Below are 27,050 nucleotides of genomic sequence, written 5' to 3' on the forward strand. Positions count from 1 at the left end.
TCTCATCTATCCATTTAATATTTAAGATCCTGCTATAGAGGGAGGTCTCATCTATCCATTTAATATTTAAGATCCTGCTATAGAGGGAGGTCTCATCTAGCCATTTAATATTTAAGATCCTGCTATAGAGGGAGGTCTCATCTATCCATTTAATATTTAAGATCCTGCTATAGAGGGAGGTCTCATCTATCCATTTAATATTTAAGATCCTGCTATAGAGGGAGGTCTCATCTAGCAATTCTGAGCCTCATTCTATGCACGAAGTTGGATTGTTAGTGTTAGCTAATATAGTGTGCCATGTGCTGCTCCTTGGGACTGATATTCCTTGTTATCTGATGGGACAAAAGTCGATTTATCTTAATGAAACTGACCCAGGCTCCACTGAGCAAGGTGAAACTCCAAACAGCTGTTGCAACCACTCAGTCAGCTCCCTGCATTGATTAATATTCTTTCTGTGGTTGTTCTACTATAAATCAGTGTAGATGGCTTTGAAAATTAATAATGACAAGGTCAGTGTCCCCATGGGTTCCCTGAAGTGTTTATAGTCTGAAGTCTGAGGACACTTAACATTGATGTTAATTAACTTACAAACACTCTTGCAAGGAATGGTAGCAAGGGCAGCTGTATCACTGGTGAAAAGTATCTGCTAAGGGTGATTAATTTCAATGAGCACTGTAACCATACCATATGATAAACAAAATCATAACTCTTAGATATATAACATAGGGAAAATATGGAGAAAAAAAAGACCTCAGAGACCTACATCAATGGTCATAATTCTTTAACCTGCTGTGGTTTTATCAATCATCCGTGAAGAAAAGTAGGGTGAGAAGAACATTCAATAGGCTCCAAAACAAATACAGCAAACGTAAGAACATAAGAATAGCCGTACTGGGTCAGACCAATGGGCCGTCTATCCCAGTCTCCTGTTTCCCACAGTGGCCAGTCCAGGTCACAAGTACCTGGCAGTCTCAGCGCCGACTGTGGTTAATTCCACATTAAGATAAGTGTTGCCTTCTTTGTTTCTAGCATGGTAACATCTTACATGAAAAAACCTATGTTTTATATAACAGCCAAGGACTAAGCTGAAGAGGTTTCACCACTACAAAGATTTATGCACACACACATTAATGTTTAGATGGTGTCAGGTCAAAAGCGTGCCGGGACTTGAACCTAGATGGTGTCAGGTCAAAAGCGTGCCGGGACTTGAACCTAGATGGTGTCAGGTCAAAAGCGCGCCGGGACAAAGGCGCGCCCAGACAATTGAGCGCAGCGCGGAGGTGCGCACCGCTCAAAATTAATGTTTTTAGGGCTCCGATGGGGGGCGTGGGGGGGAACCCCTCCACTTTACTTAGTAGACATCGCACCGCGTTGTGGGGGCGTTGTGGGGAGTGTGGGGTGTTGTAACCCCCCACATTTTACTGAAAACTTCACTTTTTCCCTGTTTTTAGGGAAAAAGTTAAGTTTACAGTAAAATGTGGAGGGTTACAACCCCCCAAACCCCCCATAACGCCGGCATGATGTCTATTAAGTAAAGTGGGGGGGTTCCCCAAAAAAAACCCCCGTCGGAGCCCCTAAAAACAGAAATTTTGAGCGGCGCGCGCCTCTGCGCTGCGCTCAATTGTCTGGGCGCGCCTTTGTCTTTCACACCGTTGTCTATGAACCGTTTAGATAGTAGCACACTTTGAAGGGAGGGAGGAGCGAGCATGTATGATTAAAAAATAAAGCACAGGCTGCGGACCTGAAATGATATCTAGATCAGTGTTCTTCAACCTTTTTACACCCGTGGACCGGCAGAAAAAAAAGAATTATTTTGTGGACCGGCAAACTATTAGGACTAAAATTTAAAAACCCCGTTTCCGCCCCATCTCCACGAGTCGGTCCCCACAAATCATCTGATCCCATCCACACAAGCCTCAGTTATGATTTTATATTGAATGTATTTTATTAAAGTATAAAAAGAAACAATATTCTGTACAATTGTCATTTTATAAATACAAATAATTCAGAGCAGGATCAACAAAACCCCTGTCTCCCCTCCCCTTCACATATATCCCCTCTACTATCAAGAAAACTGAACAAGCCAAATTATTACAGAATGCTACACAGAAATATCATGCTAACAGAATACTGCAGTCACACATGACAGGAATAGTTTTAGGGGAGTTCAACTAGGGCAACTGCCCCCTGGTCAGAGAGTGCCCTAAGCCAGCTGGAAGCTAAAGAAGCACTGCCTGGGTTTTGCAGTCCCCAGTTATGTCTAACACTAGCTCTAGCAGGATATATATTTAAAATCTGATATATTCTAATCACAAAATAGAAATAAAATTATTTTTTTCTACCTTTGTCGTCTCTGGTTTCTGCTTTCAATCTTCTTTTCACTCTCTTCCTTCCAGCGCTTGCCCTCTCTGTCTCTTCAATCCAGCATCTGCCCCTTCCATCCACTGTCTGTCCTCTCCCCCTTCCATATGGTATCTGTCTTCTTTCTATGCCCCTCTCCCCTTTCCATCCAGCTTGTGCCCCCTCTCTCCTTTTTACATGATTCATTCCAGCTTCACTGCTCTCTTCATTTTTATCTTTCCTACACCAGATCTATCATCGTTGTCCCTCTCTGCTTATTTTTCTGCTGACCCCTTCCTATCATCAATCTCTCTACTTTCTCATGCCGGTGTCTCCCCTTCCCCTCCTCTAATCTCTCTGCCAGCTGTTTCCTTCCTTTTTTCATTCTCCCTTCCCTCCTCCTCCTGTTCAGCAGTAATTCTCTTCCCTCCCCTCCCAGCAGCATCTCTCCTTCTCCCTCTCCAGTAGCAGCTGTCCTTTTTTTCATTGCCCAGCAGCTTCCCAGATTCCTTTCCCTCCTCCCCTCCCAGAAGCATCTCTCCTTCTCCCTCTCCAGTAGCAGCTGTCCCTTTTTTCCCTTGCCCAGCAGCTTCCCAGATTCACTTCCCTCCTCCCCTCCCAGCAGCATCTCTCCTTCTCCCTCTCCAGTAGCAGCTGTCCCTTTTTTCCCCTGCCCAGCAGCTTCCCAGACTCTGATAGTGGTTTTCTCCCCTCCCAGCAGCTCTTCTTACTTCCCAGCGCAGCGATTCACGAAGGCAGCCTCGGGTCCTTTGTTGGGTCGCGCCGCCTCTGAGGAAAGAGGAAGTTGCATCATCAGAGGCAGCTGCGACTCAGCAAAAGCCCCGAGGTTGCCTTCATTAATCGCTGCGCTGGGAAGTAAAGGAGAGCTGCAGAGAGGGGAGAAAGCCACTGTCGGAGGCTCACCAAGATCTCTCCGGATGTTGATCTTGCCGGCCCTGCGCGGACCGGCAGGAAGTTGAAGTGAGTCAATCTTGCCGGCCCTGCGCGGACCGGAAAAAAATTTCCTGCGGACCGGTGGTTGAAGAACTGTGATCTAGATCATAGGAGGTCCTATGAGCTTGAGTTCTTCAAATTTATGACATGCTCACCCCCCATAGTATATTTAATGTTTAATGAGAATTCTTGGAAAATCAAAATATAGCATGTTAAGATAAACCTTTAAAGGATTATTTTTTTTGAAATGGACAGTGTTCCTTGTATTATGATGGAAATCTGAGATATAGTCACACATTTTCGTGATCATCTTATTACCCTTCCCTTTTTTTGTATAATGATTTTATATTACGGGTGAGATGTTAGTTTGAGAGCCTATGTCTGACTATTCTAGAAATCCAAATAGTAGCAACATTCCATGCTACCAATCACAGGACATACAATGGCTTCCCCTATGTTGGTCTCAATAGCAGACTATGGACGTTTGCTCCTGGAGCTTAGCCAAACCTTTTTTAAACCCAGATACACTAACTGCTATTACCATATCCTCTGACAATGAGTTCCAGAGCTTAACTATTTGTCGAGTGAAAAATATTTCCTCCTATTTATTTTAAACGTATTTCCAAGTAACTTTATAGTGTCCCCTAGTCTTTGTACTTTTTTTTGAAAGAGTAAAAAACCAATTCACTTTTACCCATTCTACACCGGTCAGGATTTTGTAGACCTCATTCATATCCCCCCTCAGCCATTTCTTTTCAAATCCCTAACCTCTTTCGCCTTTCCGCATATGAAAGGAGTTATTCCCCTTTATCACTTTGAAAGCTCTTCTTTGAACCATTTCTAATTCCGCTGTGTCTTTTTTGAGACACAGCGACCCGAACTGAATGCAATAATCAAGGTGTGTTTGCACCCTGGAGCGATACAGCCTCAATGTACTATTCTTGGTCTTATTTTCCGTCCCTTTCCTAGTGGAGTGGCCGGTAGGTTAAAGCTGCTGCCTCAGCACACTGAGGTTGCAGGTTTTAGACCAGTGCCACTCCTTGTGACCCTAGGCAAGTCACTTAGTCCTCCATTGCTTTAGGTAGCATAGTTAGTTTGTGAGCCCACCAGGACAGACAGGGAAAATATTTAGAGTACCTAATTAGATTGTAAACCGATTGTGAACCACTCAGATGGCTGTGCCGATAGGTGGTATATCAAATACAAAATGAACTTGAACTTTGCATTTTTGGCTGCCACCACACACTGGGCAAAAGATTTCAGTGTATTGTCTACAGTGACACCTAGATCTTTTCCTTCGGTGCCAACTCCCAATGCAGACTCTAGCATCAGGTAACTATGATTTGGATTATTTTTCACAAAGCAAAACAAAGAAAAATCCAACAGTTCTGCAATAAAAAGCAAACACCAAAAATAAAAATGAAACTGCAGATGAAAATGTACAAGGACAGGAATCTTTATTTAAAAAACATATAAATTTGTAATGCTTTAAAAAATGGCTCTCATATACATGGAATGTGGACCCTACACGGTCCGTGTTTCGGAGAAGAACTCCTTCCTCAAGGATCCAAGGTGTCCAATGTATCACATGTAGAGAGTGAGGCGGAAAACAATGTAGTAATATGGCCATCCAAGTTTTCAAAGCTGATGCAAAGAAAAATCTCTTTCTGAGCTGACGCACTGGTGAGTCCGGCTGCTGAAAGTGAACGAGGATTATTTTTCCCAATGTGTTATCATTTTGCACTTGTCCACATTAAATTTCTGCCATTTGGATACTTAATCTTCCAATTTCACACAGTCCTGAGTGACGTAAACGGATAAGAGTGAATGAATTTTTCACCGTTTCAAAAAGTTCAAAAACCAGGGGACACTCAATGAAATTACATGGAAATACTTTTTAAACAAATAAGAGGAATTTTTTTTTTTTTTTTTTTTTTACTCAAAGAATAGTTAAGCTCTGGAACTCATTGCCAGCAGATGTGGTTACAGTGGTCAGCGTAGCTAGGTTTAAGAAAAGTTTGGACAAATTCCTGGAAGAAAAGTTCATAGTCTGCTATTGAGACAGACATGGGGGAAGCCACTGCTTGTCCTGAGTCAGTAGCATAGAATGTTGCTACTATTTGGGTTTCTGCCAAGTAATGTGACTACATTGGCCACTGTTGGAAACAGGAAACTGGGCTAGATGAACAATTGGTTTGACCCAGTAAAGCTATTATTATGTTCTTATGTCCACATCTGTTTTAACAACTTTGAAAGTTTTGTGTCATCTGCAGATTTAATCACCTCGCTTGTTCCAGTTTCCAGATCATTTACAATTATGTTAAGTAGCACCTGTCCCAGTAAAAATGGCCATTTAATCGTACTCTCTGTTTTATATCCAGTAACCAATTCCTTATCCATAACAGAACATTGTCTCCTATCTCACGACTTTTTAATTTTCTCAGGAGTTTCTCATGGAGAACTTTGGCAAAAGCTTTCTGAAAATCTAGATACACTGCTTCAATTGGTTCACCTTTATTCACTTGCATATGCAAGCCTTAAAAAAAATAAAAAAATCAAATTGGTGAGGCAATTGCCTGAATCCATGCTGACTCTGTCCCATTAAACCACGTACTTAATTTTATTCTTTAGAATAGTTTTCACTCTTTTACCCGGTACTGACATCAGACATACCAGTCTGTAATTTCCCAAATCAGCCCTTTTTTTAAAAAATGGGCATTACATTGGCCAGCCTCCAATCTTCAGGTACGGTGGACAATTTTAACTACAGGTTACAGAAGATCAGAAATTTCATATATGAGTTGTTTTTCTTTTAGTATCCTGGGGTGTATACCATCCTGTCCAGGTGATTTGTCACTTTCTACCGTGTTGATTTGACTCAATACATTTTCCAGGTTCACCGAGACTTCTTTCAGTTTCTCTGCATCATGACCCTTGAAAAACATTTCTGATACAGGTAGATCTCTAACATTATCTTCTGTAATGGTTAAAGCAAAGAATTCATTCCATCTTTTCACTATAGCTCAGTCTCTTTACTATAGGTGTGTCCTCCCTGAGCACCCTTTTGGTTCCATGATGATTTATGGTCCTACGGATTCCCTCACAGGCTTTCTGCTTCTGTTGTACCTGAAAAAGTTGTTACTGTTGAGTTTTTTTGTCTCTGTGGCAAGTTTCTCTTCATATTCTCTTTAGCCTTCTTTATCAATGTTTTGCATATAACTTGCCAGTGCTTATGTTTCTTATTTTCTTCATTCTGATCCTTTTTATATTCTTTGAAGGACATTCTTTTGGCTCTGATAGCCTCTTTCACTTCACCTTTTAACTATGCTGGCTGTCGTTTGCTCTTGTTTCCACTTTTGCTAAAATGAGGGGCATTTTCGATAGGATGTCTCAGTCTGACTTTGGATGTTTCCTGCAAGACATCCAAAAGTCCGGGCAGGGAAACATCCGTTTTCAAAACTGCTAGATGTCCAGTTTATTTATTTGGGTTTTTTGTTTTTTTTTTAAATGACCTGTTTGGACATCTTGGCCGTCAGGATGTCCAACCTTGGCTCACCTTGTCCACTTTCTGTCTGCTGATCCTGGTTTTCTTCTCCCAAAAATATTATAGCCGCTGGTGTAGTCTCTGGGCTTGAAAAGTCCATTGAGGCATCTGTAAGCTGGCTTCCAGATGATTCGGCCTCTCAGTCGGGGAGTGCTGCCACTTCTGACTCACTCCCTTCGTGTGGTGAGCTAGCGTGCAGCGGCGGGGGAGGTGGATTCCTTAGGTTGGGGCTCAGAGTAGTTTCTAGCCCAAGTCACTCCACGCCGATGGACCAGCGGGTGACTCCCTGACATAGTTGGCTTCCTCTGAAGACGATGGAGAAATTGCTCAATGGTAGTGAGAGGGGGATTTTCGGGGCACCGCAAGGCTGCAGCAGTACTCCTACCCCTTCTCTTCGGCATCGTAGAAACAATAAACAAGGAAACACGCTAGAAATGAGCAGTAATTATTACAGCGTCTGTATAGTCAGCAGGTACCAAACGCCATCTTGGATCTCAACTTTGTCCTTTTTCTTTATACCTACAACCTGGAATCCAGGAAGTTGGACTTCCTGATTGACATGAAATGCCAACACCACCTTTGACAGAAAGAAAGGCAATGTGCGTAGAGACACAATCGCCTCCTTAAATCTAAGGAATGTCTCTCTACACGACAGATCCTGAAGTTCCAAAACCCTTCTTTCCAAGGCGATAGCTATCAGGAAAACAATCTTAATGGTCAGATGATCAATGACGCCTCTTGCAATGACTCATACGAGGATCTACCTAGGCTCCATAGCACATAAGATTCCATGTTAGAAATGGTTGTTGTATGGGAGGATGCAAATGCAATGCTCCCTTTAGAAACCTGGACACATCTGGATGAGAAGCGATGGCCACTGCAGTCACATTTTGTTGTTGAAAGACGGCCAAGGAGAGCTAGATAAAAGTTTCAAAAATTCAGAAAAGTGGTTTCTGGAGATCGGAGACCTACAGCAAGCTCCAGAGACCCTCAAAACATCCATTTTTGATATCTACCTCAAATAAGCATATACAATACTATAGAAGCTTGTCCCTTTGGGCTGCCTTTTAGACATTCTCTGGGAGCCTGAAACTCTCGACATAGCTACAGCCCTCTTGACCAACACAGAACCACTCAGCCTGTGCTCAAGTGCCTGATAAATCAGGAGTGAGCTGAGCTCCCAGGGGAATGCACCTTGAGCTATCCTAAATGTTAGTGCAGGTCAGCTAGATAGGTGCCCTATGAAAGGGTTGCCCATCCCAGCTACAGCCCTCTGATTCAGGGGCTGTATCTTCTCCTAGGCAGAGCTGTCCCAGAAACATGGGACACATCGTGAAGTCTTGAGCTTTGAATTAACAACCCAAAAATAATAACTCCATTGCAGAGCAGAAGAAAAGGCACCTTCTCAACTAGCTTGCACAAGGAAAAACTGAGGAGATGGGGACTGGCCACTGACACAAGGAGATGGAGCTGAAAAGCTTCTGGAAAAACTCATGGATAGAGATGAATAGCCCACTAGTCAAGACTCATGCTCTTTTTACACTGGAAATGTATTTGTACATTTCTTTTATGGGGTGTATATGTGTGTCTGAGGGGGAGTGTTTGTGCCTCTCTATGTTTACACTGGGGCTCTGCATGTTTCTGTTTTGCAGAAACTGGGCCTTCATCTGCCACAGAAATGCAATAGACCTTTCTTTATGGCTAGGGGCTTAATTTCTCTGGAAATCCCTGCTCTGATGTGGCTCAATTTCAAACTTGCTATGTCTTTTCACTGTTTTTTCTCCCATGCCAATTTTAATCCTGTTCTGTTAAATTTTATTTTATTTTGCTCCCAGGCAAACAGGCATTCTTGACTATGTATAGTTTTTCTTCCAACAACAATGGGTTAGAAAGAATAAAAATGGTAATAAAAGCTTTAATATGAGAAATATTATAAAAAGAATAAAAAAAGGAGATATACAATGCAATGTGGCATTCTGGTAATGAATGAGAAACTCATAACTACAGTTTGCTTGTCAGATTGTAGCTATGTGAAATTAAAGTGTTTACTCACTGCTAAAATGTGCCACACATTTATAGGGCTTCTAAATCTGAAAGCTAGCTTTAATGGCATGCAATTTTATGATCAAAAAATGAGCATTAATTCTAGTACTTGAGCGGTACTTTCACAAAAACATATGAAGAAAAGCATTGTGTAGAAGAGAGAAGCATTGTATGATACAGTCAAACCTTGGTTTGCAAGTAACGTGGTTTGCGAGTGTTATGCAAGATGAGCAAAACACTCGAGCAAATCGTACCTCACAAACCGAGTGTTGACTCGATTTGTGAGCCCCCCCCGAGAACCGGCATCGCCCCCACCCGCGATCACTCCTCCCCCGAGAATTGGCATCGCCCCCCTTGCTCGCTAATGCCCCCCCCACACGAACTGGCATCCCCCGCCTGCCCAAACACAAGCCCTTATGCCGATCTGACACCGGCATGCAGCACCAACCCACAGGATGTGCCGGTGCCAGTGCGCGAAGATCCTGCCTCCTGCCTGGGCTGGGCCTTGAGCATCTGCGCATGCTCAAGGCCTTCTGGCTCCCGCTCTCTCCGAGAAGAAAGGAAGAAAAAGTCCTGACTCTTGGTATACAAATGCATTTACTGTCATAGTTAAAATTGCCTCTGTTAGCAGAATGTTCCATTATATCCTCAGTGAGTAAACTATTCTTGTTGCCATGATAGTTTACTTGAAGGTGTAGATGTGAGGGTCAACAAGTAAGTTGTTCATTTATCTAATCTAATAAAACCCTTACCCACGCATGTGCTGTTGAAATGGCATGATCCCTGCTGCCATGATGTGTTCCTCCATGCCGAATTCAATTTGAGGCGTATGGGGCGGCGCGTGGGGCAGAAGGAGGTTTCCCCCATCAGTAGGAGCTTGCAGCAGTTTAAACATTCCCTTTCTTCCACGACGCTGTGACCCTAAAACCACTGCAGACCACCACGAAAACCGGGTAAAAGGTAAAATGAAGGGAGAAGGACTACTCTGGACAGGGAGAGCAGGGAAGGGGTGCTGCTGGACACGGGGAAGGTAAAAGGAAGGGAGAAGGGCTACTGCTGGACAGGGGGGAGCAGGGAAGGGGTGCTGCTGGACATGGGGAAGGTAAAAGGAAGGGAGAAGGGCTACTGCTGGCAGGGGGAGCAGGGAAGGGGTGCTGCTGGACATGGGGAAGGTAAAAGGAAGGGAGAAGGGCTACTGCTGGACAGGGGGAGCAGGGAAGGGATGGTGGTGGACACGGGGGAGGTAAAAGGAAGGGAGAAGGGCTACTGCTGGACAGGGAGCAGGGAAGGGGTGCTGCTGGACATGGGGAAGGTAAAAGGAAGGGAGAAGGGCTACTGCTGGACAGGGGGAGCAGGGAAGGGGTGCTGCTGGACATGGGGAAGGTAAAAGGAAGGGAGAAGGGCTACTGCTGGACAGGGGGAGCAGGCAAGGGGTGGTGGTGGACACGGGGGAGGTAAAAGGAAGAGAGAAGGGCTACTGCTGGCAGGGGGAGCAGGGAAGGGGTGCTGCTGGACATGGGGAAGGTAAAAGGAAGGGAGAAGGGCTACTGCTGGACAGGGGGCGCAGGGAAGGGGTGGTGGAGGACAGCCGAGGAAAGAGAGAGACAGAAAGAAAGACAGACAGCAGCCAAGGAGAGAGAGAGAAAGAAAGACAGACACACACATCTATTCTAGCACCCGTTAATATAACGGGCTTAAACGGGCTAGTTTATTTATATACAACTTATAGCCTAAGGCCCTATTTTACAAAGGTGCGCTAAGCGTGTTAGCACGTGTTAAGCATGAACTAAATCAACGCGTGCGCCAACTGCTACCGCGTCCATAGATAACATGCATGCTTTAGCGTTTGCGCTAATATTTACCGCGCACTAAAAAGCATAGCACACCTTTGTAAAAGAGGAGATAAGTGGTTTACATGCAGGTATTCAAGCATTTTTCCCTGTCTTCCCTGCGGGCTCACACTCTATCTAATGTACCTGAGGCAGTTGGGGGATTAAGTGACTTGCCCAGGGTCACAGGGAGCAGCGCGGGATTTGAACCCACAACCTCAGGGTGCTGAGGCCTTAGCTCTAACCACTGCACCTCACACTCTCACCTTTGTTATTGGACTAACCCAGAGCGTACGTAATTAGCTTTGCAGAACGCCACTTCCTTCTTAAGGTCAGTCATTTGTTTGCCAATCCTTATTTCTGCATCACTGAGTAAAGAACCCCTTCTTCTGAAGGTGATGAATGGAGATAAAGAAAGCCCATAAGAATGGGGGGAATGTTACATAGCACCTAATTTTATATATAGTGCCCCCCCCCAAAAAAAAAAATAAAAAATTGGCACTGATTAGAACGGTGCTTAGAGCAATTCTACAAGATGCAAATACCTTCTATATAATCATGCTAATCGCCAGTGCATCGTATAACTTTTAAGCACATCCATTTAGGCCAGCTAAAACCAGACCTAAATACCTGTGCGCGGATTGGGCGTATTCTGCAATAATGCATGTAACTTTTAGGAATGCTATAATCTGCCCATATTCATCCTCTAACTACGTTCCCTTTTTGAATTTGCACACTTAGAACTGGTGCATACTTTTTTTTTTTTTTTTTTAAAGTTCAATACCTTTATTCAAGGTAACAATAATGATTTAAAAAAACAGTGAAAGGTACAACAAACTATCCATTGTCAACCGGATCATGAAACCTCAAGCAATGTACATCCAGATAATGTGAGATCCAAAGTATGAGGCATTAGATGAGAATGTGATGGTAACAGAAAGTATAGAGCAGTAAACAAATACAAAAGTTAAGGAATCACCTCAGGTATACATAGAGTTACCAGATTTTCCATTTGGAAAATCCTGACCCCTAGACCCGCCCTCTAAACCCGCCCAGTTCTACCCAGTCCCGCCCACTGAGTCTGCACATGTGCACTCTCTCTCTCTCTCTCTCCCTCTCCCGGCCTACCCTGCCTCCGGTCCACTAAAGACTCTTTACTTCAGTGGTCTCAAACTCGCGGCCCGGAGGCCACATGCGACCCGCCAGGTACTATTTTGAGGCCCTCTGTATGTTTATCATAATCATAAAAGTAAAATAAAACCATTTCTTGATCATATGTCTCTTTAGCTATAAATTACAATATTATTATTAAGACTTAGCCAAAAGGAAAGATTTATAAACTATAAAGAGTTTGACCTCATGCAAAATTGTCATTTCTTTAATAAGACATTAACTTTTTTTTTATGAGGCCTTCCAAGTACCTACAAATCCAAAATGTGGCCCTGCAAAGGGTTTGAGTTTGAGACCACTGCTTTACTTGGTTGGGCACATGCGTGTTCTCTCTCCACCATCCCTTGCCACCATGCCTACCCTGTTTCCAGCCCACTAATAATGCTCAGCCTCAGCGGTTTTGTACGCGTCGGAGTGAGTGAGATGAGTCTCTTTCCTGGAGTGGGGGCGGGGCCACGGCATGACAGTAAAAAAAAGTTTAGATTTTTGCACTGGAGTGGCGGGCTGCAGGCAAGCGTGACACCCTTCCTAACATGGCGCCCGGAGCGGTCTGCCTGCCTCGCCCTTACTATGTTACTGCACTTGCTAACAATAAACATCATCTGCCATTTTGATACCCAGTCTTCCACTCTCACAAGGTCCTCTTACAATTTTTCTCAGTGCTCTTGCGATTTAACAACTTCGAACAAACACTAAAGTATCTTCATAAAAGGGGAGGGGGGGGTTAATTATCTCAATAGTTATTCCAATCTCTAGATCATTGATAAATATATTAAAATGCAGCAGGCCCAGCACAGACCCCTGTGGAACCCCATTGTTTACCCTTCTCCATTGAGAATATTGAGCATTTAAACCTACTCTCTGTTTTCTGGCTTTCAACCAGTTCTTAATCCATAATAGGACATTACCTCCTATGCCATGACTTTCTAATTTCCTCAGAAGTCTTTCATGAGGTACTTTGCCAAACACCTTTTGAGAATCCAAATACACAATATCAGCTGGCTCACCTTTATTCACATGTGCATTCACCCCTTCAAAAAAATGCTGTAGATTGGTGAGGCAAGATTTCCCTTGACTAAATGCATGTTGGCTTTCTCTCATTAATCAATGCTTATGTATATACTCTCAGTCATAACACAAAGCCTTAGGGTAATTTGCTCTCAGACCTCAGCGGGTGCAGCCAGTATGAACATTAGGCTTTTTTACATATGGCGTATCAGCACCAGAATCATCATTGGTCTTATTATGTATATACTCTGTCATTTTGTTCTTTATAATAGTCTCTTACCATTTTGCCCGGCACCAACGTCAGACTCTCTGGTCTATAATTTCCTGGATCACCTCTGGAACCCTTTTTAAACATCAGCATCAAATTGGCCACCCTCCAGTTTTCCAGTACTATGCTGGATTTCAATGAAAAATTACAAATTATTAACAATAGCTCTGCAACTTCATGTTTCAATTCTATCAGCATTCTAGGATATACAGTCAATCCTCGGTTTACGAGTGCACTGGTTTGCGAGTGTTTTGCAAGACGAGCAAAACATTTGCAAAATCGGCACCTCAGAAACCAAATTTGACTTGATTTACGAGCGCCACCCCCAGCGATCCGGCATCCCCCCCCCCACTCGCGTTGTCTGCCCCCCCTATACCCCCTCACAATCCTACATCTCCTCCGAGCATCAAAATGAAATCCCTTACCCCGATTGGGCACCAGCACCAATGCATAGGACATGCTGGTGCCCGAAGATCCTCCTTCTTCTGGGCTGGACGGTGCGTCGGAGATCCTCCCTCTTGCCTGTGCTGGGCTGGACTGGGCCTTGAGCATTTGCGCATGCTCAAGGCCTTCTGGTCTCGCTCTCTAAGAGATTCTCAGATTCAGAGATTCCCAGCACAGGCAAGAGGGAGGATCTCCGACGCACCGTCCAGCCCAGAAGAGGGAGGATCTTCGGGCACCGGCATGTCCTATGCATTGGTGCTAGTGCCGGTGCCGAATCGGGGTAAGGGATTTCGTTTCGGTGCTCGGGGGTGATGTAGAATCGCGGGGGAGGGGGCGACGTGAGCGGGGGGCAGGATGCCGGTTCACAGGGGGGAAGCCGGATCGCGGGAGGGGGGTATGGAGCAGCATCGGTGGTCTCAAGGGGGGGAATGAAGCAGCGCTGGTAGCCTCGGGGAAAGGAGGGAGGAGGTGGAACGGTTCAAAACGAGTTTCCCTTCCTATGGGGAAACTCGCTTTGATATACGAGCAATTTGGTTTACGAGCATACTTCTGGAAGAAATTATGCTCGTAAACCAAGGTTCCACTGTGTATACCATCTATACCAGTGGTTCCCAACCCTGTCCTGGAGGACCACCTGGCCAATCGGGTTTTCAGGATAGCCCTAATGAATATGAATGGAATAAATTTGCATGCCTGTCACCTCCATTATATGCAAATCTCTCTCATGCATATTCATTAGGGCTATCCTGAAAACCCGATTGGTCCTCCAGGACAGGGTTGAGAACCACTGATCTATACCATCTGGTCTAGGTGATTTTCGACTGCTCAATTTGTCAAATTGATCATTTAATTTTCCAGTGTTGCAAAGATTTGTTTAAGTTTCTCTGATTCATCAGAATTGAATACCATTTCTGGTACCGCTAACTCCCCCATATCTTTCCAATTTGTGCACCTAACTTTTAATTAGTGTCAATTAGCATCAATTATGAAGTGTTAAATTGCCAATTAATCAGTTAAGTTGCATGCACAAATCGGCTGTGAGCCCCAATTTGTGCACACAATAGGCTAGATTCACTTACCTGCCAGATCATGCCCAATCCGTGTGCGATCCTTGGCAGGCATCTCAATGTGATGTCATGCAAATGGGGGCAATGGGCACCCCCCAACCAACCACATGGATCACTGTTGAACGATCCTTGAGCATGTGCAGACCATCTTCCTTGACTGTAGATGGTCTGCGCTTGTGCTCGCTCTTCGCGCCTCGCAGATCTATTTTTACTTTGTTTTTACTTTTACTTTACTGTTTTTTTTTTACTTTGTGAGCCCGTGGTTTTAACCCGCTTTAAACAAGTGGGTTAAAACCACGGGTTCGCACTGTGGGGAAGGGCAGGTGAGTCGGGGCAGAAAGCATTGCGTCAGAAAGCAGGGCAGTCGGAAAGGATCTGAGCGACTGGTCCTCAGCAGTCGCTTATTTTTTGATCGGGCAGCCCAGTCGGTGTTCCTTAATTTTTTTTTGTGAATCACGTCCTTCCTACTTTTGGATGCCTTTCCCCTCAATTGCATGCACGGATCGGAATCGGATCAGCACAGTGGTTAGTGAATCAGGTCGTAGGAAAATCAGCTTGCTTAGTGAATCTAGCCCAGGGGTAGGGAACTCCAGTCCTCGAGAGCCGTATTCCAGTCGGGTTTTCAGGATTGCCCCAATGAATATGCATTGAAAGCAGTGCATGCACATAGATCTCATGCATATTTATTGAGGAAATCCTGAAAACCCGACTGGAATACGGCTCTCGAGGACCGGAGTTCCCTACCTCTGATCAAGCCCAATGTACAGAATTTTGGGGGTGGGATATTGCAAAAGTCTTTAACTGGAGAGAAGAAGAAAAAACTTCTTTGAATAATCTGTTCCCTTCATCCAGAGAAAGTTACTTCGTGTGGTTTATGGTTTATTATATATTTAATATACCATCTATAGCAGTGGTTCCCAACCCTGTCCTGGAGGAGCACCAGGCCAATCGGGTTTTCAGGCTAGCCCTAATGAATATGCATGAGAGAGATTTGCATATGATGGAAGTGATAGGCATGCAAATTTGCTTCATGCATATTCATTAGGGCTAGCCTGAAAACCCAATTGGCCTGGTGTTCCTCCAGGACAGGGTTGGGAATCACTGATCTATAGTATACAGTGACCTGTCAAAAGTGTGCCAGACATTGGCGCGCTGACAATCACGCCCTGACATTTACGCACAGGACAAATGTGCGCCGCCGCTTCCAGGCCTTCCCCTTTGCACTCTGAGGGTGTATGTGTGGGGAGGACCCCCCCACTTCACTAACAACTATTTGCCATCCCGCTGGGGGGGTAACCGCCCACTACACTGAAAACTCCCAAAGACCGAAAACAGGAAGGAAAACGGGAGTTTTCAGTGTACTGGGAGGGGGTCCTCCGAACCCTTCCCACCCCCGTTAGCGCAAGGAGTTTAAGTGTAGTGGGGAAGTTCCCACACACACATCCCCCCTCAGAACGCAAACGGAAAGGCCTCAAACCTGCAGAAGCGGCGACGCGCATTTGTCCTGCGCGCAAATGTCGGGGTGGGATTGTCGACGTGCCAATGCCCTGCGGGCTTTCAACGGTGTACCATAGTATACAGTGAGGGGCATTTTCCGTATGATGTCCAAGTACAGGCATAGACATTAGAGAATGACACGGTGACAAAATTCATCACCGTTCCCGTCCCCGTGGATAACCGCGGGAAATAATCCCATGTCATTTTCTAGTGTCTATTTCAACCTTCTACACCAGCATTCTTCAAAGCAAAGCTTGCGGATCAGTGGCTGTGCTTATGTGAGCCAAGGATAATGAAGCCATTGTGACATCACTGATGTGATTGGCATTTAGGCACTGGTGGAATGAGGCATTATGACATCACAATATCTGCTCTGGATACCAGAGACTGTCATTCTGTAGTGTCTGTTTCAACCTCAGTCCTTCTGCACCAGCATTATTCAAAGCAAAGCTTGCGGGTCAGTGGTTGTGGCCATTCATACTCTGATTCTTCCCCCTCTCTTTAAAGAATGACATGAAGATGGTTTCCCGCGGTTATCCGCGGGGACGGAAATGGTGATGAATTTTGTCACCATGTCATTCTCTAATAGAGATCTTCCGGAAGACATCCAAAAGTTAGCAGCTATAATCAAAAAACACCAAAAGCATAGAGCATCTTTCAAAACTCGGTGAAAATTACAGTATCTAGGAACCATGCCAATGCTTTCTCAATGTCATATCACATTACATTCTATTGATGTGTTCTTGCTCATGGAAATGCCCTTTGGCTTGCTTGAGCATACTGAAATGTGGCTGGTGTTCAACATCACCCCCTAATTTTTTATTTGCTGGTCTCTTTCCAGACAGTGGCTGACTGTGTCCTTTATTACTATCTGACAAAGAAGAATGAAAATTACAAAAGCCTTCTAAGAAGGAGTTATCGCCGTCGAGGGAAGAATCAGGTAGGATATGTAAATGCCACATGTACAGTGTTTTCTGTGCTGTACGATCTGCTACATTTTAAATAAATTGGCCTTTGATATAAAGATAATTTTATTTGTTCCACCTCTGATTGAAGAGCTAGAACAGGAACCCGTGGTGTCACCTAATTAAACCCTCCTTTTACTAAACTGCGCAAGAGGTTTTTAGCGCTGGCTGGTGCGCCGAATGCTCTGCGCTGCTCTGACACTCATAGGAACTCTATGACCGGAGCAGCGCAGAGCATTCAGTGCGCCGGCCAGCGCCAAAAACCTCTTTCGCAGTTTTGTAAAAGGGGGGAGGGAGTAAAATAATAATCCTTTAAGCACACAGCTTTGTGTATAGAAACAGAATTGCTAAGCGTTTTACAAATTTAGTACCCCCTGGATTCTAAACTAAGCGCTTAAATTTGGGCTCCAGTCCAAGATGCGCACCCCACTAAATTGGGCAGCAATTGGCAGCAATTTGAATTGGCATGCACCTCTTGCTACGTGCTGTAACACTTTGCACCCAAATCCCATAGCACACAACACAAAAGAGGGTGTTGGCCATGGGAGGTGCACTGGAGGGGGTGGGGGACTTTGCGGGGCATCATGGGTGTTATGAAAAAAAAATTTTCCCCAAATCTTTTATTATTTTAAAAACTTACAGTAAGTGTAACCATAAATACCACATTTTATACATCAATAACACACACTTAATATTCCATTAATATCCATTACAGAATTAGTCTCCCCCTCCCTCTTGAACAATCACAATGCAATCACATAAAATTTCTATAATGAACCCCAATATATCTAAATTTATTAATCTAACAGACCCCCATTCTCCCCCCTCCCGGATGTGCATGACATAGGGAAAAACATTAATTAAACTAAACTAAACTAAACCTTAGGTTTGTATACCGCACCATCTCCACAAGCGTAGAGCTCGGCACGGTTTACAGGGTTAGGTTGAAAAGGAGCTACAATGAAGGGTTATAGGACAGGAGCTAGGAAGATAAAGAGGGACAGGGTACCAAAGAGCGGGAGGTGTTAGATTTTTGAAAAGAGACAAGTTTTCAGGTGTTTGCGGAAGGATTGGAGGGAGCTTGAAATTCTGAGCGGGGATGTGAGGTTGTTCCAGAGTTCTGTGGTTCTAAAGGGGAGGGATGTTCCTAGTTTTCCTATGCGGGATATACCTTTTGCAGAGGGGAATGATAGTTTCAGTTTTTGGGAGGATCTAGTGGAATTAGGTTTAGAGGAATAATTAATCATTACAGTATTTTGTTAATGGCTCCCAAATCTCCTGAAATAAAATGTATAACATGGAAAGAATATTAGCCATTCAGAAAGGGAATTTTAAGGAGATTTGGTGTTATGAAAATTTTAATGCAGTATTACAGAATACTGGGGATGTGCACCCAAATCGTGCACTGGGAATTACATCTGGTTTCAGCTGAGTGCAAATCTTTTCATCCAAATTTGGGGGCATCAAAATTGGTACTGAATGCTGCTGAAAACGTGTCAGAACCAGGAATTACAAAAAGAAAAAAAAACCCCCACCAACGCATTTATCATAAAAGAAATGCAAAAAAAGCACATTAACTATAGTTAGGCCCTCTTTTACAAAGGCGCGCTAAGCGTTTCAGCGTGGATTTAGCGCGCACTAAATCAACACGGGCGCTAATAGGATAACATGCACGCGTTAGCGTTTAGCGCGCACTAAAAAGCTTAGTACACCTTTGTAAAAGAGGGGGGTTAGAATCCCTAAATCAACTGACATCTGTTACATATCTTTCAAATAAATAGGTCTTCTCTGTGTATAGAGGCACCTTCTTGTCTACTTTGTCTGTCTTGACTAGATTGTAAGCTCTCTTGAGCAGGGACCGTATCTTTTGTTTTTTGATGTGCAGCGCTGTGCATGTCTACTAGCGCTTCAGACATGATAAGTTGTAGTAGTGATGCTAATTTGACATTGCATGCATAACAGATTTATGCCTCTATAATATAAACTCCATGGGGCTCATTATAACAATAATTTTAAAAAGCGTTCAAAAAGTGGCCTAAATCGGTACTTGGACGATCAAAAAGACAGATCGTCCAAGTACTGATAATCAAAGCTGGTTTTAGACGCATCTAAAACCAGCTTAGGCCTTTACCCTGCCTCTGAATGCCTAGAGAGAAAAGGGGCGTTTTTGGAAGAGTGGATAGGGCGGGAGCTGGGCCGACCTAGACTTCGGGGCTGCGTTTTTAGCGCACACACCGGATTAGCATGCGCTACCTGAAAAACTACCGCCTGCTCAAGAGGAGGCGGTAGCAGCTAGCGCACGTGGCATTTTAGCACGCGCTATTCCGCGCGTTAAGGCCCTAACACACCCTTAGTCGTCTGGCAGCCATAACCAAAAGTGTTTGACAGGTTGCTAGACGGAACGTATTCGTTTTGACTTAGACCAAGTCAGAACTGGTATAAGTTCCGAATAGGGGCTGCTGAGCTGATCGCGGCTGCCGCGATCAGCTCAGCAGCACCGGCAACCTGCCCGCCCCCCACCGCGACGATCACAGCAGGAGAAATGCTTAATCTCTCCTGCCTTGATCCTTGTTAACCGCCCCGGCAGGAGATATGCCCAATCTCTCCTGCCCGTACACTCCCCCCCCCTCGACAAACCGGCAGGAGGGATCCCAAGCCCTCCTGCCGAAGGCGCACCCACCTACCCCCACCAGACCTCTTAAATTGTTCTATTCCATAAACAATGCACCTAGCCTCTCCCATATGTAAACACAAAAGGAGGTTTTAACGTGGGAGGGACATGGGCACGTCAGAGGCGTTCTGACTACTTTTGTGCACACTTTATAAAACAGTTGCACTTATGCGCCCAAATGCCATATTTAGGTGTCTCCATTTACATCAGCCATAAACATGGTATAAGTGGTCACGCCTAAAGTTTGGCGCACAACTATGGACTTAAACTAGTATTATCTAACAGATTTATCATGCAACTCTGCTGTTATAGAATACTAGCTAAGCACCCAATTTTTTGGCGCTTAACATATATGGGTCCTTTTATTAACGCATGCTAACCGATTTAGCATGCGCTAAAGATTAGTGCATGTTAAATGCTAAGGCATCCATTATATTCTGTGGGTGCCTTATCATTTAGCATGCGCTAAATCAGTTAGCGCGCCTTAAAAGGACCCCTTAGTGACCTTGAGTTTACCTCTAACTGCTTAATGAATTTTGTATGTGATATATATTTGTTAATTTATTTCAAACATTTTTTATTAGAAATACCAAATATACATGATACAAAACCATAAATCTATCATGCTTGATTTTAAATACAAGGAAACCCCAAACCATCCCAGTTTCCTTTCCCAAACTCAGACAGTCGATGTATAAATTTTAAAATAAATAAAACCCATATGCCCTTGTTTCTTCTGAGACCCACGGCAATTACAGCAAGAAATGACCCCCCCTCTAAAATACATCCTCCCATTTATCGCCTCTCCCCTGACCTATCCCCTTGATTCAATTTAAATTCTTTGCCAATCAATTATCATGACAAAACAAGTTATAAAGTATTCATAATTGACTCCCCCACTTTTACAAAACCATAGCGCCGTTTTTAGCACCGGCCGTGGCGGTAACAGCTCTTACACTCATAGAATTCCTACGAGCGTCAGAGCTGTTACAACTACGGCCGACGTGAAAAACCGCATGATTATGTAAAAAAGGGGGGGGGGGTTAAATTCTACCCCTTGGAGCATCTGTTGTTATTTATTGATCGACTGAGTAATTATTGTGGTTTATTAGCTACTTTTGTGAAGAGATTCACTTAAGTGATGTACAGCTTGACATAAAACTTTAAATTTTTAACAGCCAAGCAATAGTAAAATAACCAAACATAATAAATGTGGCAAATTTGGAAATGACAAATTAAATCCTAGTAATAGGATTAACATGATACCATAATCAGAAAAATAAACATTTAATCATATGGTAAAAATCATATAACAATATGATTACATTACATTACATTACATTAGGGATTTCTATTCCGCCATTACCTTGCGGTTCAAGGCGGATTACAAAAGGTTAATTTAAAAAAGATAGAATTACAATGATTAGCTAGAGAGGTAAGTTGTAGATCTTAAGAGCATTTAGAGGTCGTGTTGTTATTGCTGTTTCAGGAATTTCTTGAAAAGTGTGGTTTTTATTTCTTTTCTGAACGTCCTATAGTCTGATAAATATTAAACCCCTCCCCCCCCTTTTACAAATGCGTAGCGCAATTTTTAGTGCCGGTCGTGGTAGTAACAGCTCTGACGCTCATAGGAATTCTATGAGTGTCAGAGCTGTTACCGCCACGGACGGTGCTAAAAACCATGCTACGCTTTTGTAAATAGGGGGGGGTAAAAGAATACTAATGAAACCATACTAGGTAGCATGGAAGAACATTCGTATAACATAGATATGCTAGAATACGATGTGTATTGTTTATTTATTGTTTATTGAAAACTTCTATACTACTACTAAAGACTGGGGAGTCAATTCAGAGCAGTTTACATGAGATTCTATAATGGTGTTATGATACCCTATTATAGAATATGATATGTGAGTTTCTACAATGGTGCTACAATACATGAGCTTCAGTAATGGTGTTACAAAACATGAGATACTGTATATGAGCTTTAGTAATGGTGTTACTATGTCAGAATAATACCAATGAAACACAATAGACATATGATGCTAATGCTAGTTTGTACAATACTGGAAAACATCTTAATACATAGACAAGGAGGAAAGTGCAGCTGAGATATATAGACTGGACAAGATGGGTAAATACAAAGTCATTGGAATAAATACATGGGTGACTAAACCAAATGTAAATTATATGTATGGTTGAATAGGCTGAATAAGATATGAAGAATTGGTCTAAATTACAGGGTGTGCAGCAAGCTAGCCTAGATGCAGAATGACTGGATAGTCAAGTCGCCACAACACATTCAGCTTATTAATAGAGTTTAGATGTTATATATCTCTCTATACATGACATACTAGGGATCTAGAATTACGTAAGAGAGAGACCCTCATTGGATTATAAAATTAAAATTGCATTTCTAGCTCCCAGGATTCCTGGCTCATCTTCACTTGTTGGTTCCTAGCATTAGCAGGCTTGGTTGGACTTCAGGAAGTAAGTTCTCTTTGCGGGTGGTAGCAGAGGTGGGATGCTGCACGATGCTGGGAGTTGCTGCAGCCAGTCAAACCGGAATGTCATGTTTATGTTGATGACCAAAACATCAGTAATGTGATGAGATGCAGTAAGTAGGAGCCATGACTGTGACAACCATAAAGATAAATACTCATGGCCAGCTACAGACAAGAGTCAACAAAAGCGGAAAGAAGAGTAAACAGAGCATGATTTTTACAACTCAAATTAGCTTCAGAGAACTTCCTCATTGAGGCGAGATTATCCATTGCCACACAAAAATGGGATAAAGCATCAGATAGCCACAGTTTAACCTGTATTTGCGATTTTGACATAGGCTCCCTTTTACTAAGGTGATTAGTGCAGGTCGGCACGGTAACCGTACCAAAGCCCTTTAAATCCCCAAGGGCTTCGGTGCAGTTACCGCATAGCAGTCACAAACGGCACTTGGTAAAAGGGGGCCATAGTCTGTGTCACATAGTTGATATTGAGGGGCAATACACAAATGTATAAACATATAATAAATCAACAAGTGCACATTCATCTTACAGACATACATGAGCAACCATTTTATCCCCTCCACCCACCCACCCAATGACTAATCAATAAAAACACAAATACATAGATTCTTTCAATAACCTTTCCCTATGTAAAATAGTAATGTAATCCCACCCACCCTAGATGTGTATGGAAATAAACAAAATTAAAGACAAATAGTCAACTACAATGAAGTAATAGAAGACGTCAACGGGCCCCAAACCAGTTTAAATAAATTGTTATGCCCCCAACATGTCAGCATTCATTTTCTCATACCTATAGCTGGAGCATAAATTTGCCCACCTAAAAGGAAAATTGAGGCGATCATAGTTCTTCCAATTACGAGTTACCATCTGCATAACTATCCCAGTCATAATTAGGAACAGCCGGCACTTCTGGAGATCCATGGGGGGGCTTAATATGCAATAATGTTCCACATATGACTACCTCATATGTCAATGGAATTGATGATTCCAACATGGTATTAATCTGTCCCCATATTGACTTCCAAAAGTTGAGTATCAAAGGACATTGAGGGGCATTTTCGATATGACATCTAAATCCGAGTTTGGACATTTTGGAATGTGCATCCAAAAACTGGAAAGAGAAAATTACCATTTTCAAAACCACAAAACGTCTAATATTTGAAAAGTATTAACGTAGAACAAAATCTTTTCCAGAGAAAGGAAAATGGTAAAACCAGAGGACATAATTTGAGGTTGAGGTGTGGTAGATTCAAGAGCAATATTAGGAAATTCTACTTTACGGAGAGGGTAGTGGATGCCTGGAATGCGCTCCTGAGAGAGGTGGAGAGGAAAACAGTGATGGAGTTCAAAGAAGCATGGGATGAACACACAGAGGATCTAGAATCAGAAAATAATAGTAAATATTGAAGAACTAAGGCCAGTACTGGGCAGACATACATGGTATCACGTGTCTTCATGTGGCCTTTTGGTTGAGGATGGTCTGGGGAGGGCTTCAATGGTTGAAAGGGTGTAGATGGGCTGGAGTGAGCTTTGATGGAGACTTCAGCAGCTGGAACCCAAGCACCTGGAACCCAAGCTGGAACCCAGGTAGAGCCTTGGATTCTTGCCCAAAAATAGCTAAGAAGAGAAAAATTTAAATTGAATCAGGTTGGGCAGACTGAATGGACCATTCAGGTCTTTATCTGCCATCATCTACTATGTTATTATGTTTACTATGTCTATTTTGTTTTTTCAAGTGACCATTTCTAGTTGTGTGCCCCCTTAGGATCTGATTCTGTATAGAACGCAGGTCTCGGTGGCCGCCTAAGAAGCAGCTGAGAATTGTGTACCAGTGTCCTAAACAGAATTGTGTCTGCCCTAATAGACAGACGACTAACCCCCCCCATTCTCTAACCAGCACCCATGTCACTAGCACCAGTTAGAGAATTGCCTATCTTTGCCGAGGGATCTCTTGCCATCAGCTGATCACAGCAAGGCAATCCCTGATCACCTGAGCCAGCAGGGTTCCCCTAAACCGCAGCTTCAGAGAGTCCTGCCAGCTCAGTTGATCAAGGAGAAAATATCCCTGCCGCAATCAGCTAAGCTGGCTGCAGCAGAGGTCCCCCCAACACCTACCCCCGAAATCGGCAGGAGGGATGCCCACTCTGTTCTGCTGCCGATCCCCCCCGAAGTGCCAACACCCCCTAAGCAAAGAGTGTCAGGAGGGATGCCCTCTCTCTCCTGCTGCTGACCGTCCTGAACCCCCGACACCCCTTAGGTATCTGGCCAATCAGAGCCATAGGCCACCCCCAGTGCATACCTATGAGAGGGGCCTTGGACATCTGAGCCAATCAGAGTCTTAGGTCCCTCCCAGTGCATCCCAGGATGCACTGGGAAGGGGAAGGCCACCATTTTGGAAGAGGCAGCCCTGTCGGCTGGAGGAAGTAGGCATCCCTTCAGCCAGGCTTACTTCAAAAAGGTACGGAGGGTAGGGAGTTTGAGGGGGTGTCAGCAGTTGGAGGGGTGTTGGGAGGTTGGGTGGTAGGAGGAAGTGGACATCCCTCATGCCACTCTTCACTTGGAGGGGTGTCGGAGGTTAGGAAAGGCCGGTGGCAAGAGGGAGTGGGAATCCCTCCTGCCAATGCATGATAAGGGGGTGTTGGCGCTTTGAGGGGGGGGATCGGTGCCAGGAGTGAGCATTCTTCCTGCCAGTTTCAGGGGTGGGTGTCAGGGGGACTTGTGCCGCAGCCAGCTCAGCTGATTGCAGCAGGGGTATTTTCCCCCAAAATCAGCTGAGCAGACAGGACTGTCTGAAGCTACGGTTTTGGGGAGTCCTGCTGGCTCAGCTGATTGGGGGATTCCCTTATCGCAATCAGCTTAGCCATCCACGTATACTTTTAAGTTTTAAAATGCAGGCCATCATTTTGCTAACCTACATTTCAGGCATTTGTCGCGGCTCTAGGTAGATGCCTATAGCCACTTAAACTCACCCAAGGACACTTCTGGGAGAACTCACACTCATGCCCAGCCTACATCCTGCCTCGGGAGTTTTTTTTTCTAAAAGCATACATCCCGATTGGCTGCCAAAAGGTGGTAGGATGCTTACGGCAGCCTACAATCGAGACACTCGTTTATAGAATCAGCCCTTTAGTGCATCTATCTTTTTTGACTATTTAAAATAAAAACAAAACATACAAATGAAAAAATGCACAAAACAAGCCATTTGGACAAAGGAGGGGCCAGCATTTTTAATAGACTGGCCACACAGATATGCCAGCAGAGCAGTAGGGCACACTAGGTTCATATCTCACTATAACCCCCCTTAAAGCAACCTGGATTGGTCATGGTTAGAGACAGGATACTGGGCTAGATAAACCATTCCTCTGACCCGGTATGGCTATTCTTATATTCTCTTGTGAGCCAAGTATAGGACAATCAAACCACTGTGACATCCCTGATGAGGTTGGCTCCTAGGCATTGGTGGAATGAGGCATTAAGACATCACAATCTCAGCTCTGGAATGTTGCTATGATGGGGTGCTGAAAAGTTCTCATCCCAACCAAGAAGAGAATGACATGGATATGGTTCAATCAGTGATCTGAAACAATGTCAAAACATAGAATTTTGTTTCTGCAAATTGGCACTTAACAAAATAAGATAACACTCTTTTTAGCTATAGTGGCAAAATAATGCTCAGAATTTAGGAAGTTGGTTGGTTGGGCTGAGAACCTTTCATCACACACTTGTAAAGGGTGTTCTGGGCTAAGCGTCCTTTATAAAATAGTGATTAGAGCGATTCCTGCATCCAGTTTTGGGCGCGAGGACTTATGCCAGCTGAGACCTGGTATAAATCCTGGCGTGCAAGTTGAGTCTGTACTGTGCCTAAACCCCTTTTGGGTTGCGAATGAGATACTTTGGTCATTCAGCACTAGACAGATACATGTGTAAACCCAAATTAGTGACAAAAATTGCAGGAGGGAGAAAGACAGAAAGAAAGGAAGAAAGAAACAGGAGCAGGGAGAGAGACATAAAGAAAGAAAGACAGACAGCCAAATATTCTAGCACCCGTTAATGTAACGGGCTTAAACACTAGTTAACTATAATTATCTTCGATAATTGGTTAGCAGCACCCAGTTAACTACACCTGAACTTTGCGCCCAAATTTGGGTGCATAATTTTGGGCAACCTATACAGGGTGGGCCTTAGTAGCTATACAGTATGTATTCATTATTTCTTTTTGTTGTACAGGTAGTGAATAGGTGTAATATACTACTGAAAGATAATCAAGTAAAAGTGAAATGATGTAACTGATGCAAAAACGTCACACGAATGTTATTCATGACACCTGTGAAATAAAAATAGTGAAAAAGAATAATGAATACATACTGTATACCTCCTTTGGGCCCACCCTGTAGAATCCAGATGAAGAGATTCAGTTATGCATACTGGACCAGTGCAGCAAGTTATGGCAAGGGGGAGGGGGGAAGCCCTAGGGCCTCTCTTGAGATACAGTATATATCATTGTACCTTTACCAAGAGAATTCTGTGTGCTTTATTATTTGTACAAACACATCTAAGCTTATCCTTCTAGGAAAAGCTCTAACAGCTTTTCTTCAGAAATGTATGCAAAGTTGTTATGAATTTTGTTTTTTAGTATTTATATACCACTTATAGCCTAAGTGGTTTACATTCAGGTACTTAACCATTACCCCCTCTCTGTCCTGGTGGGCTCATACTCTATTT

The 27,050-nt window shown here is 43.7% G+C and overlaps 1 protein-coding gene across 13 annotated transcripts in view; it reads left to right on the forward strand.

Annotated features, from left to right (window-relative positions):
* NCOR2 (nuclear receptor corepressor 2) overlaps positions 1–27,050 on the forward strand; it is an 844,184-nt gene that overhangs the window by 479,416 nt on the left and 337,718 nt on the right. For all 13 annotated transcript variants that reach the window (XM_033955736.1, XM_033955745.1, XM_033955746.1 and 10 more), the window contains exon 14: positions 17,006–17,104. In XM_033955736.1, the coding sequence (XP_033811627.1) occupies positions 17,006–17,104 (99 nt within the window). The remainder of the gene's footprint in view (positions 1–17,005; positions 17,105–27,050) is intronic.

The sequence above is a fragment of the Geotrypetes seraphini genome, chromosome 8, assembly GCF_902459505.1.
Source record: "Geotrypetes seraphini chromosome 8, aGeoSer1.1, whole genome shotgun sequence".
In the NCBI taxonomy this organism is placed as follows: domain Eukaryota; kingdom Metazoa; phylum Chordata; class Amphibia; order Gymnophiona; family Dermophiidae; genus Geotrypetes; species Geotrypetes seraphini.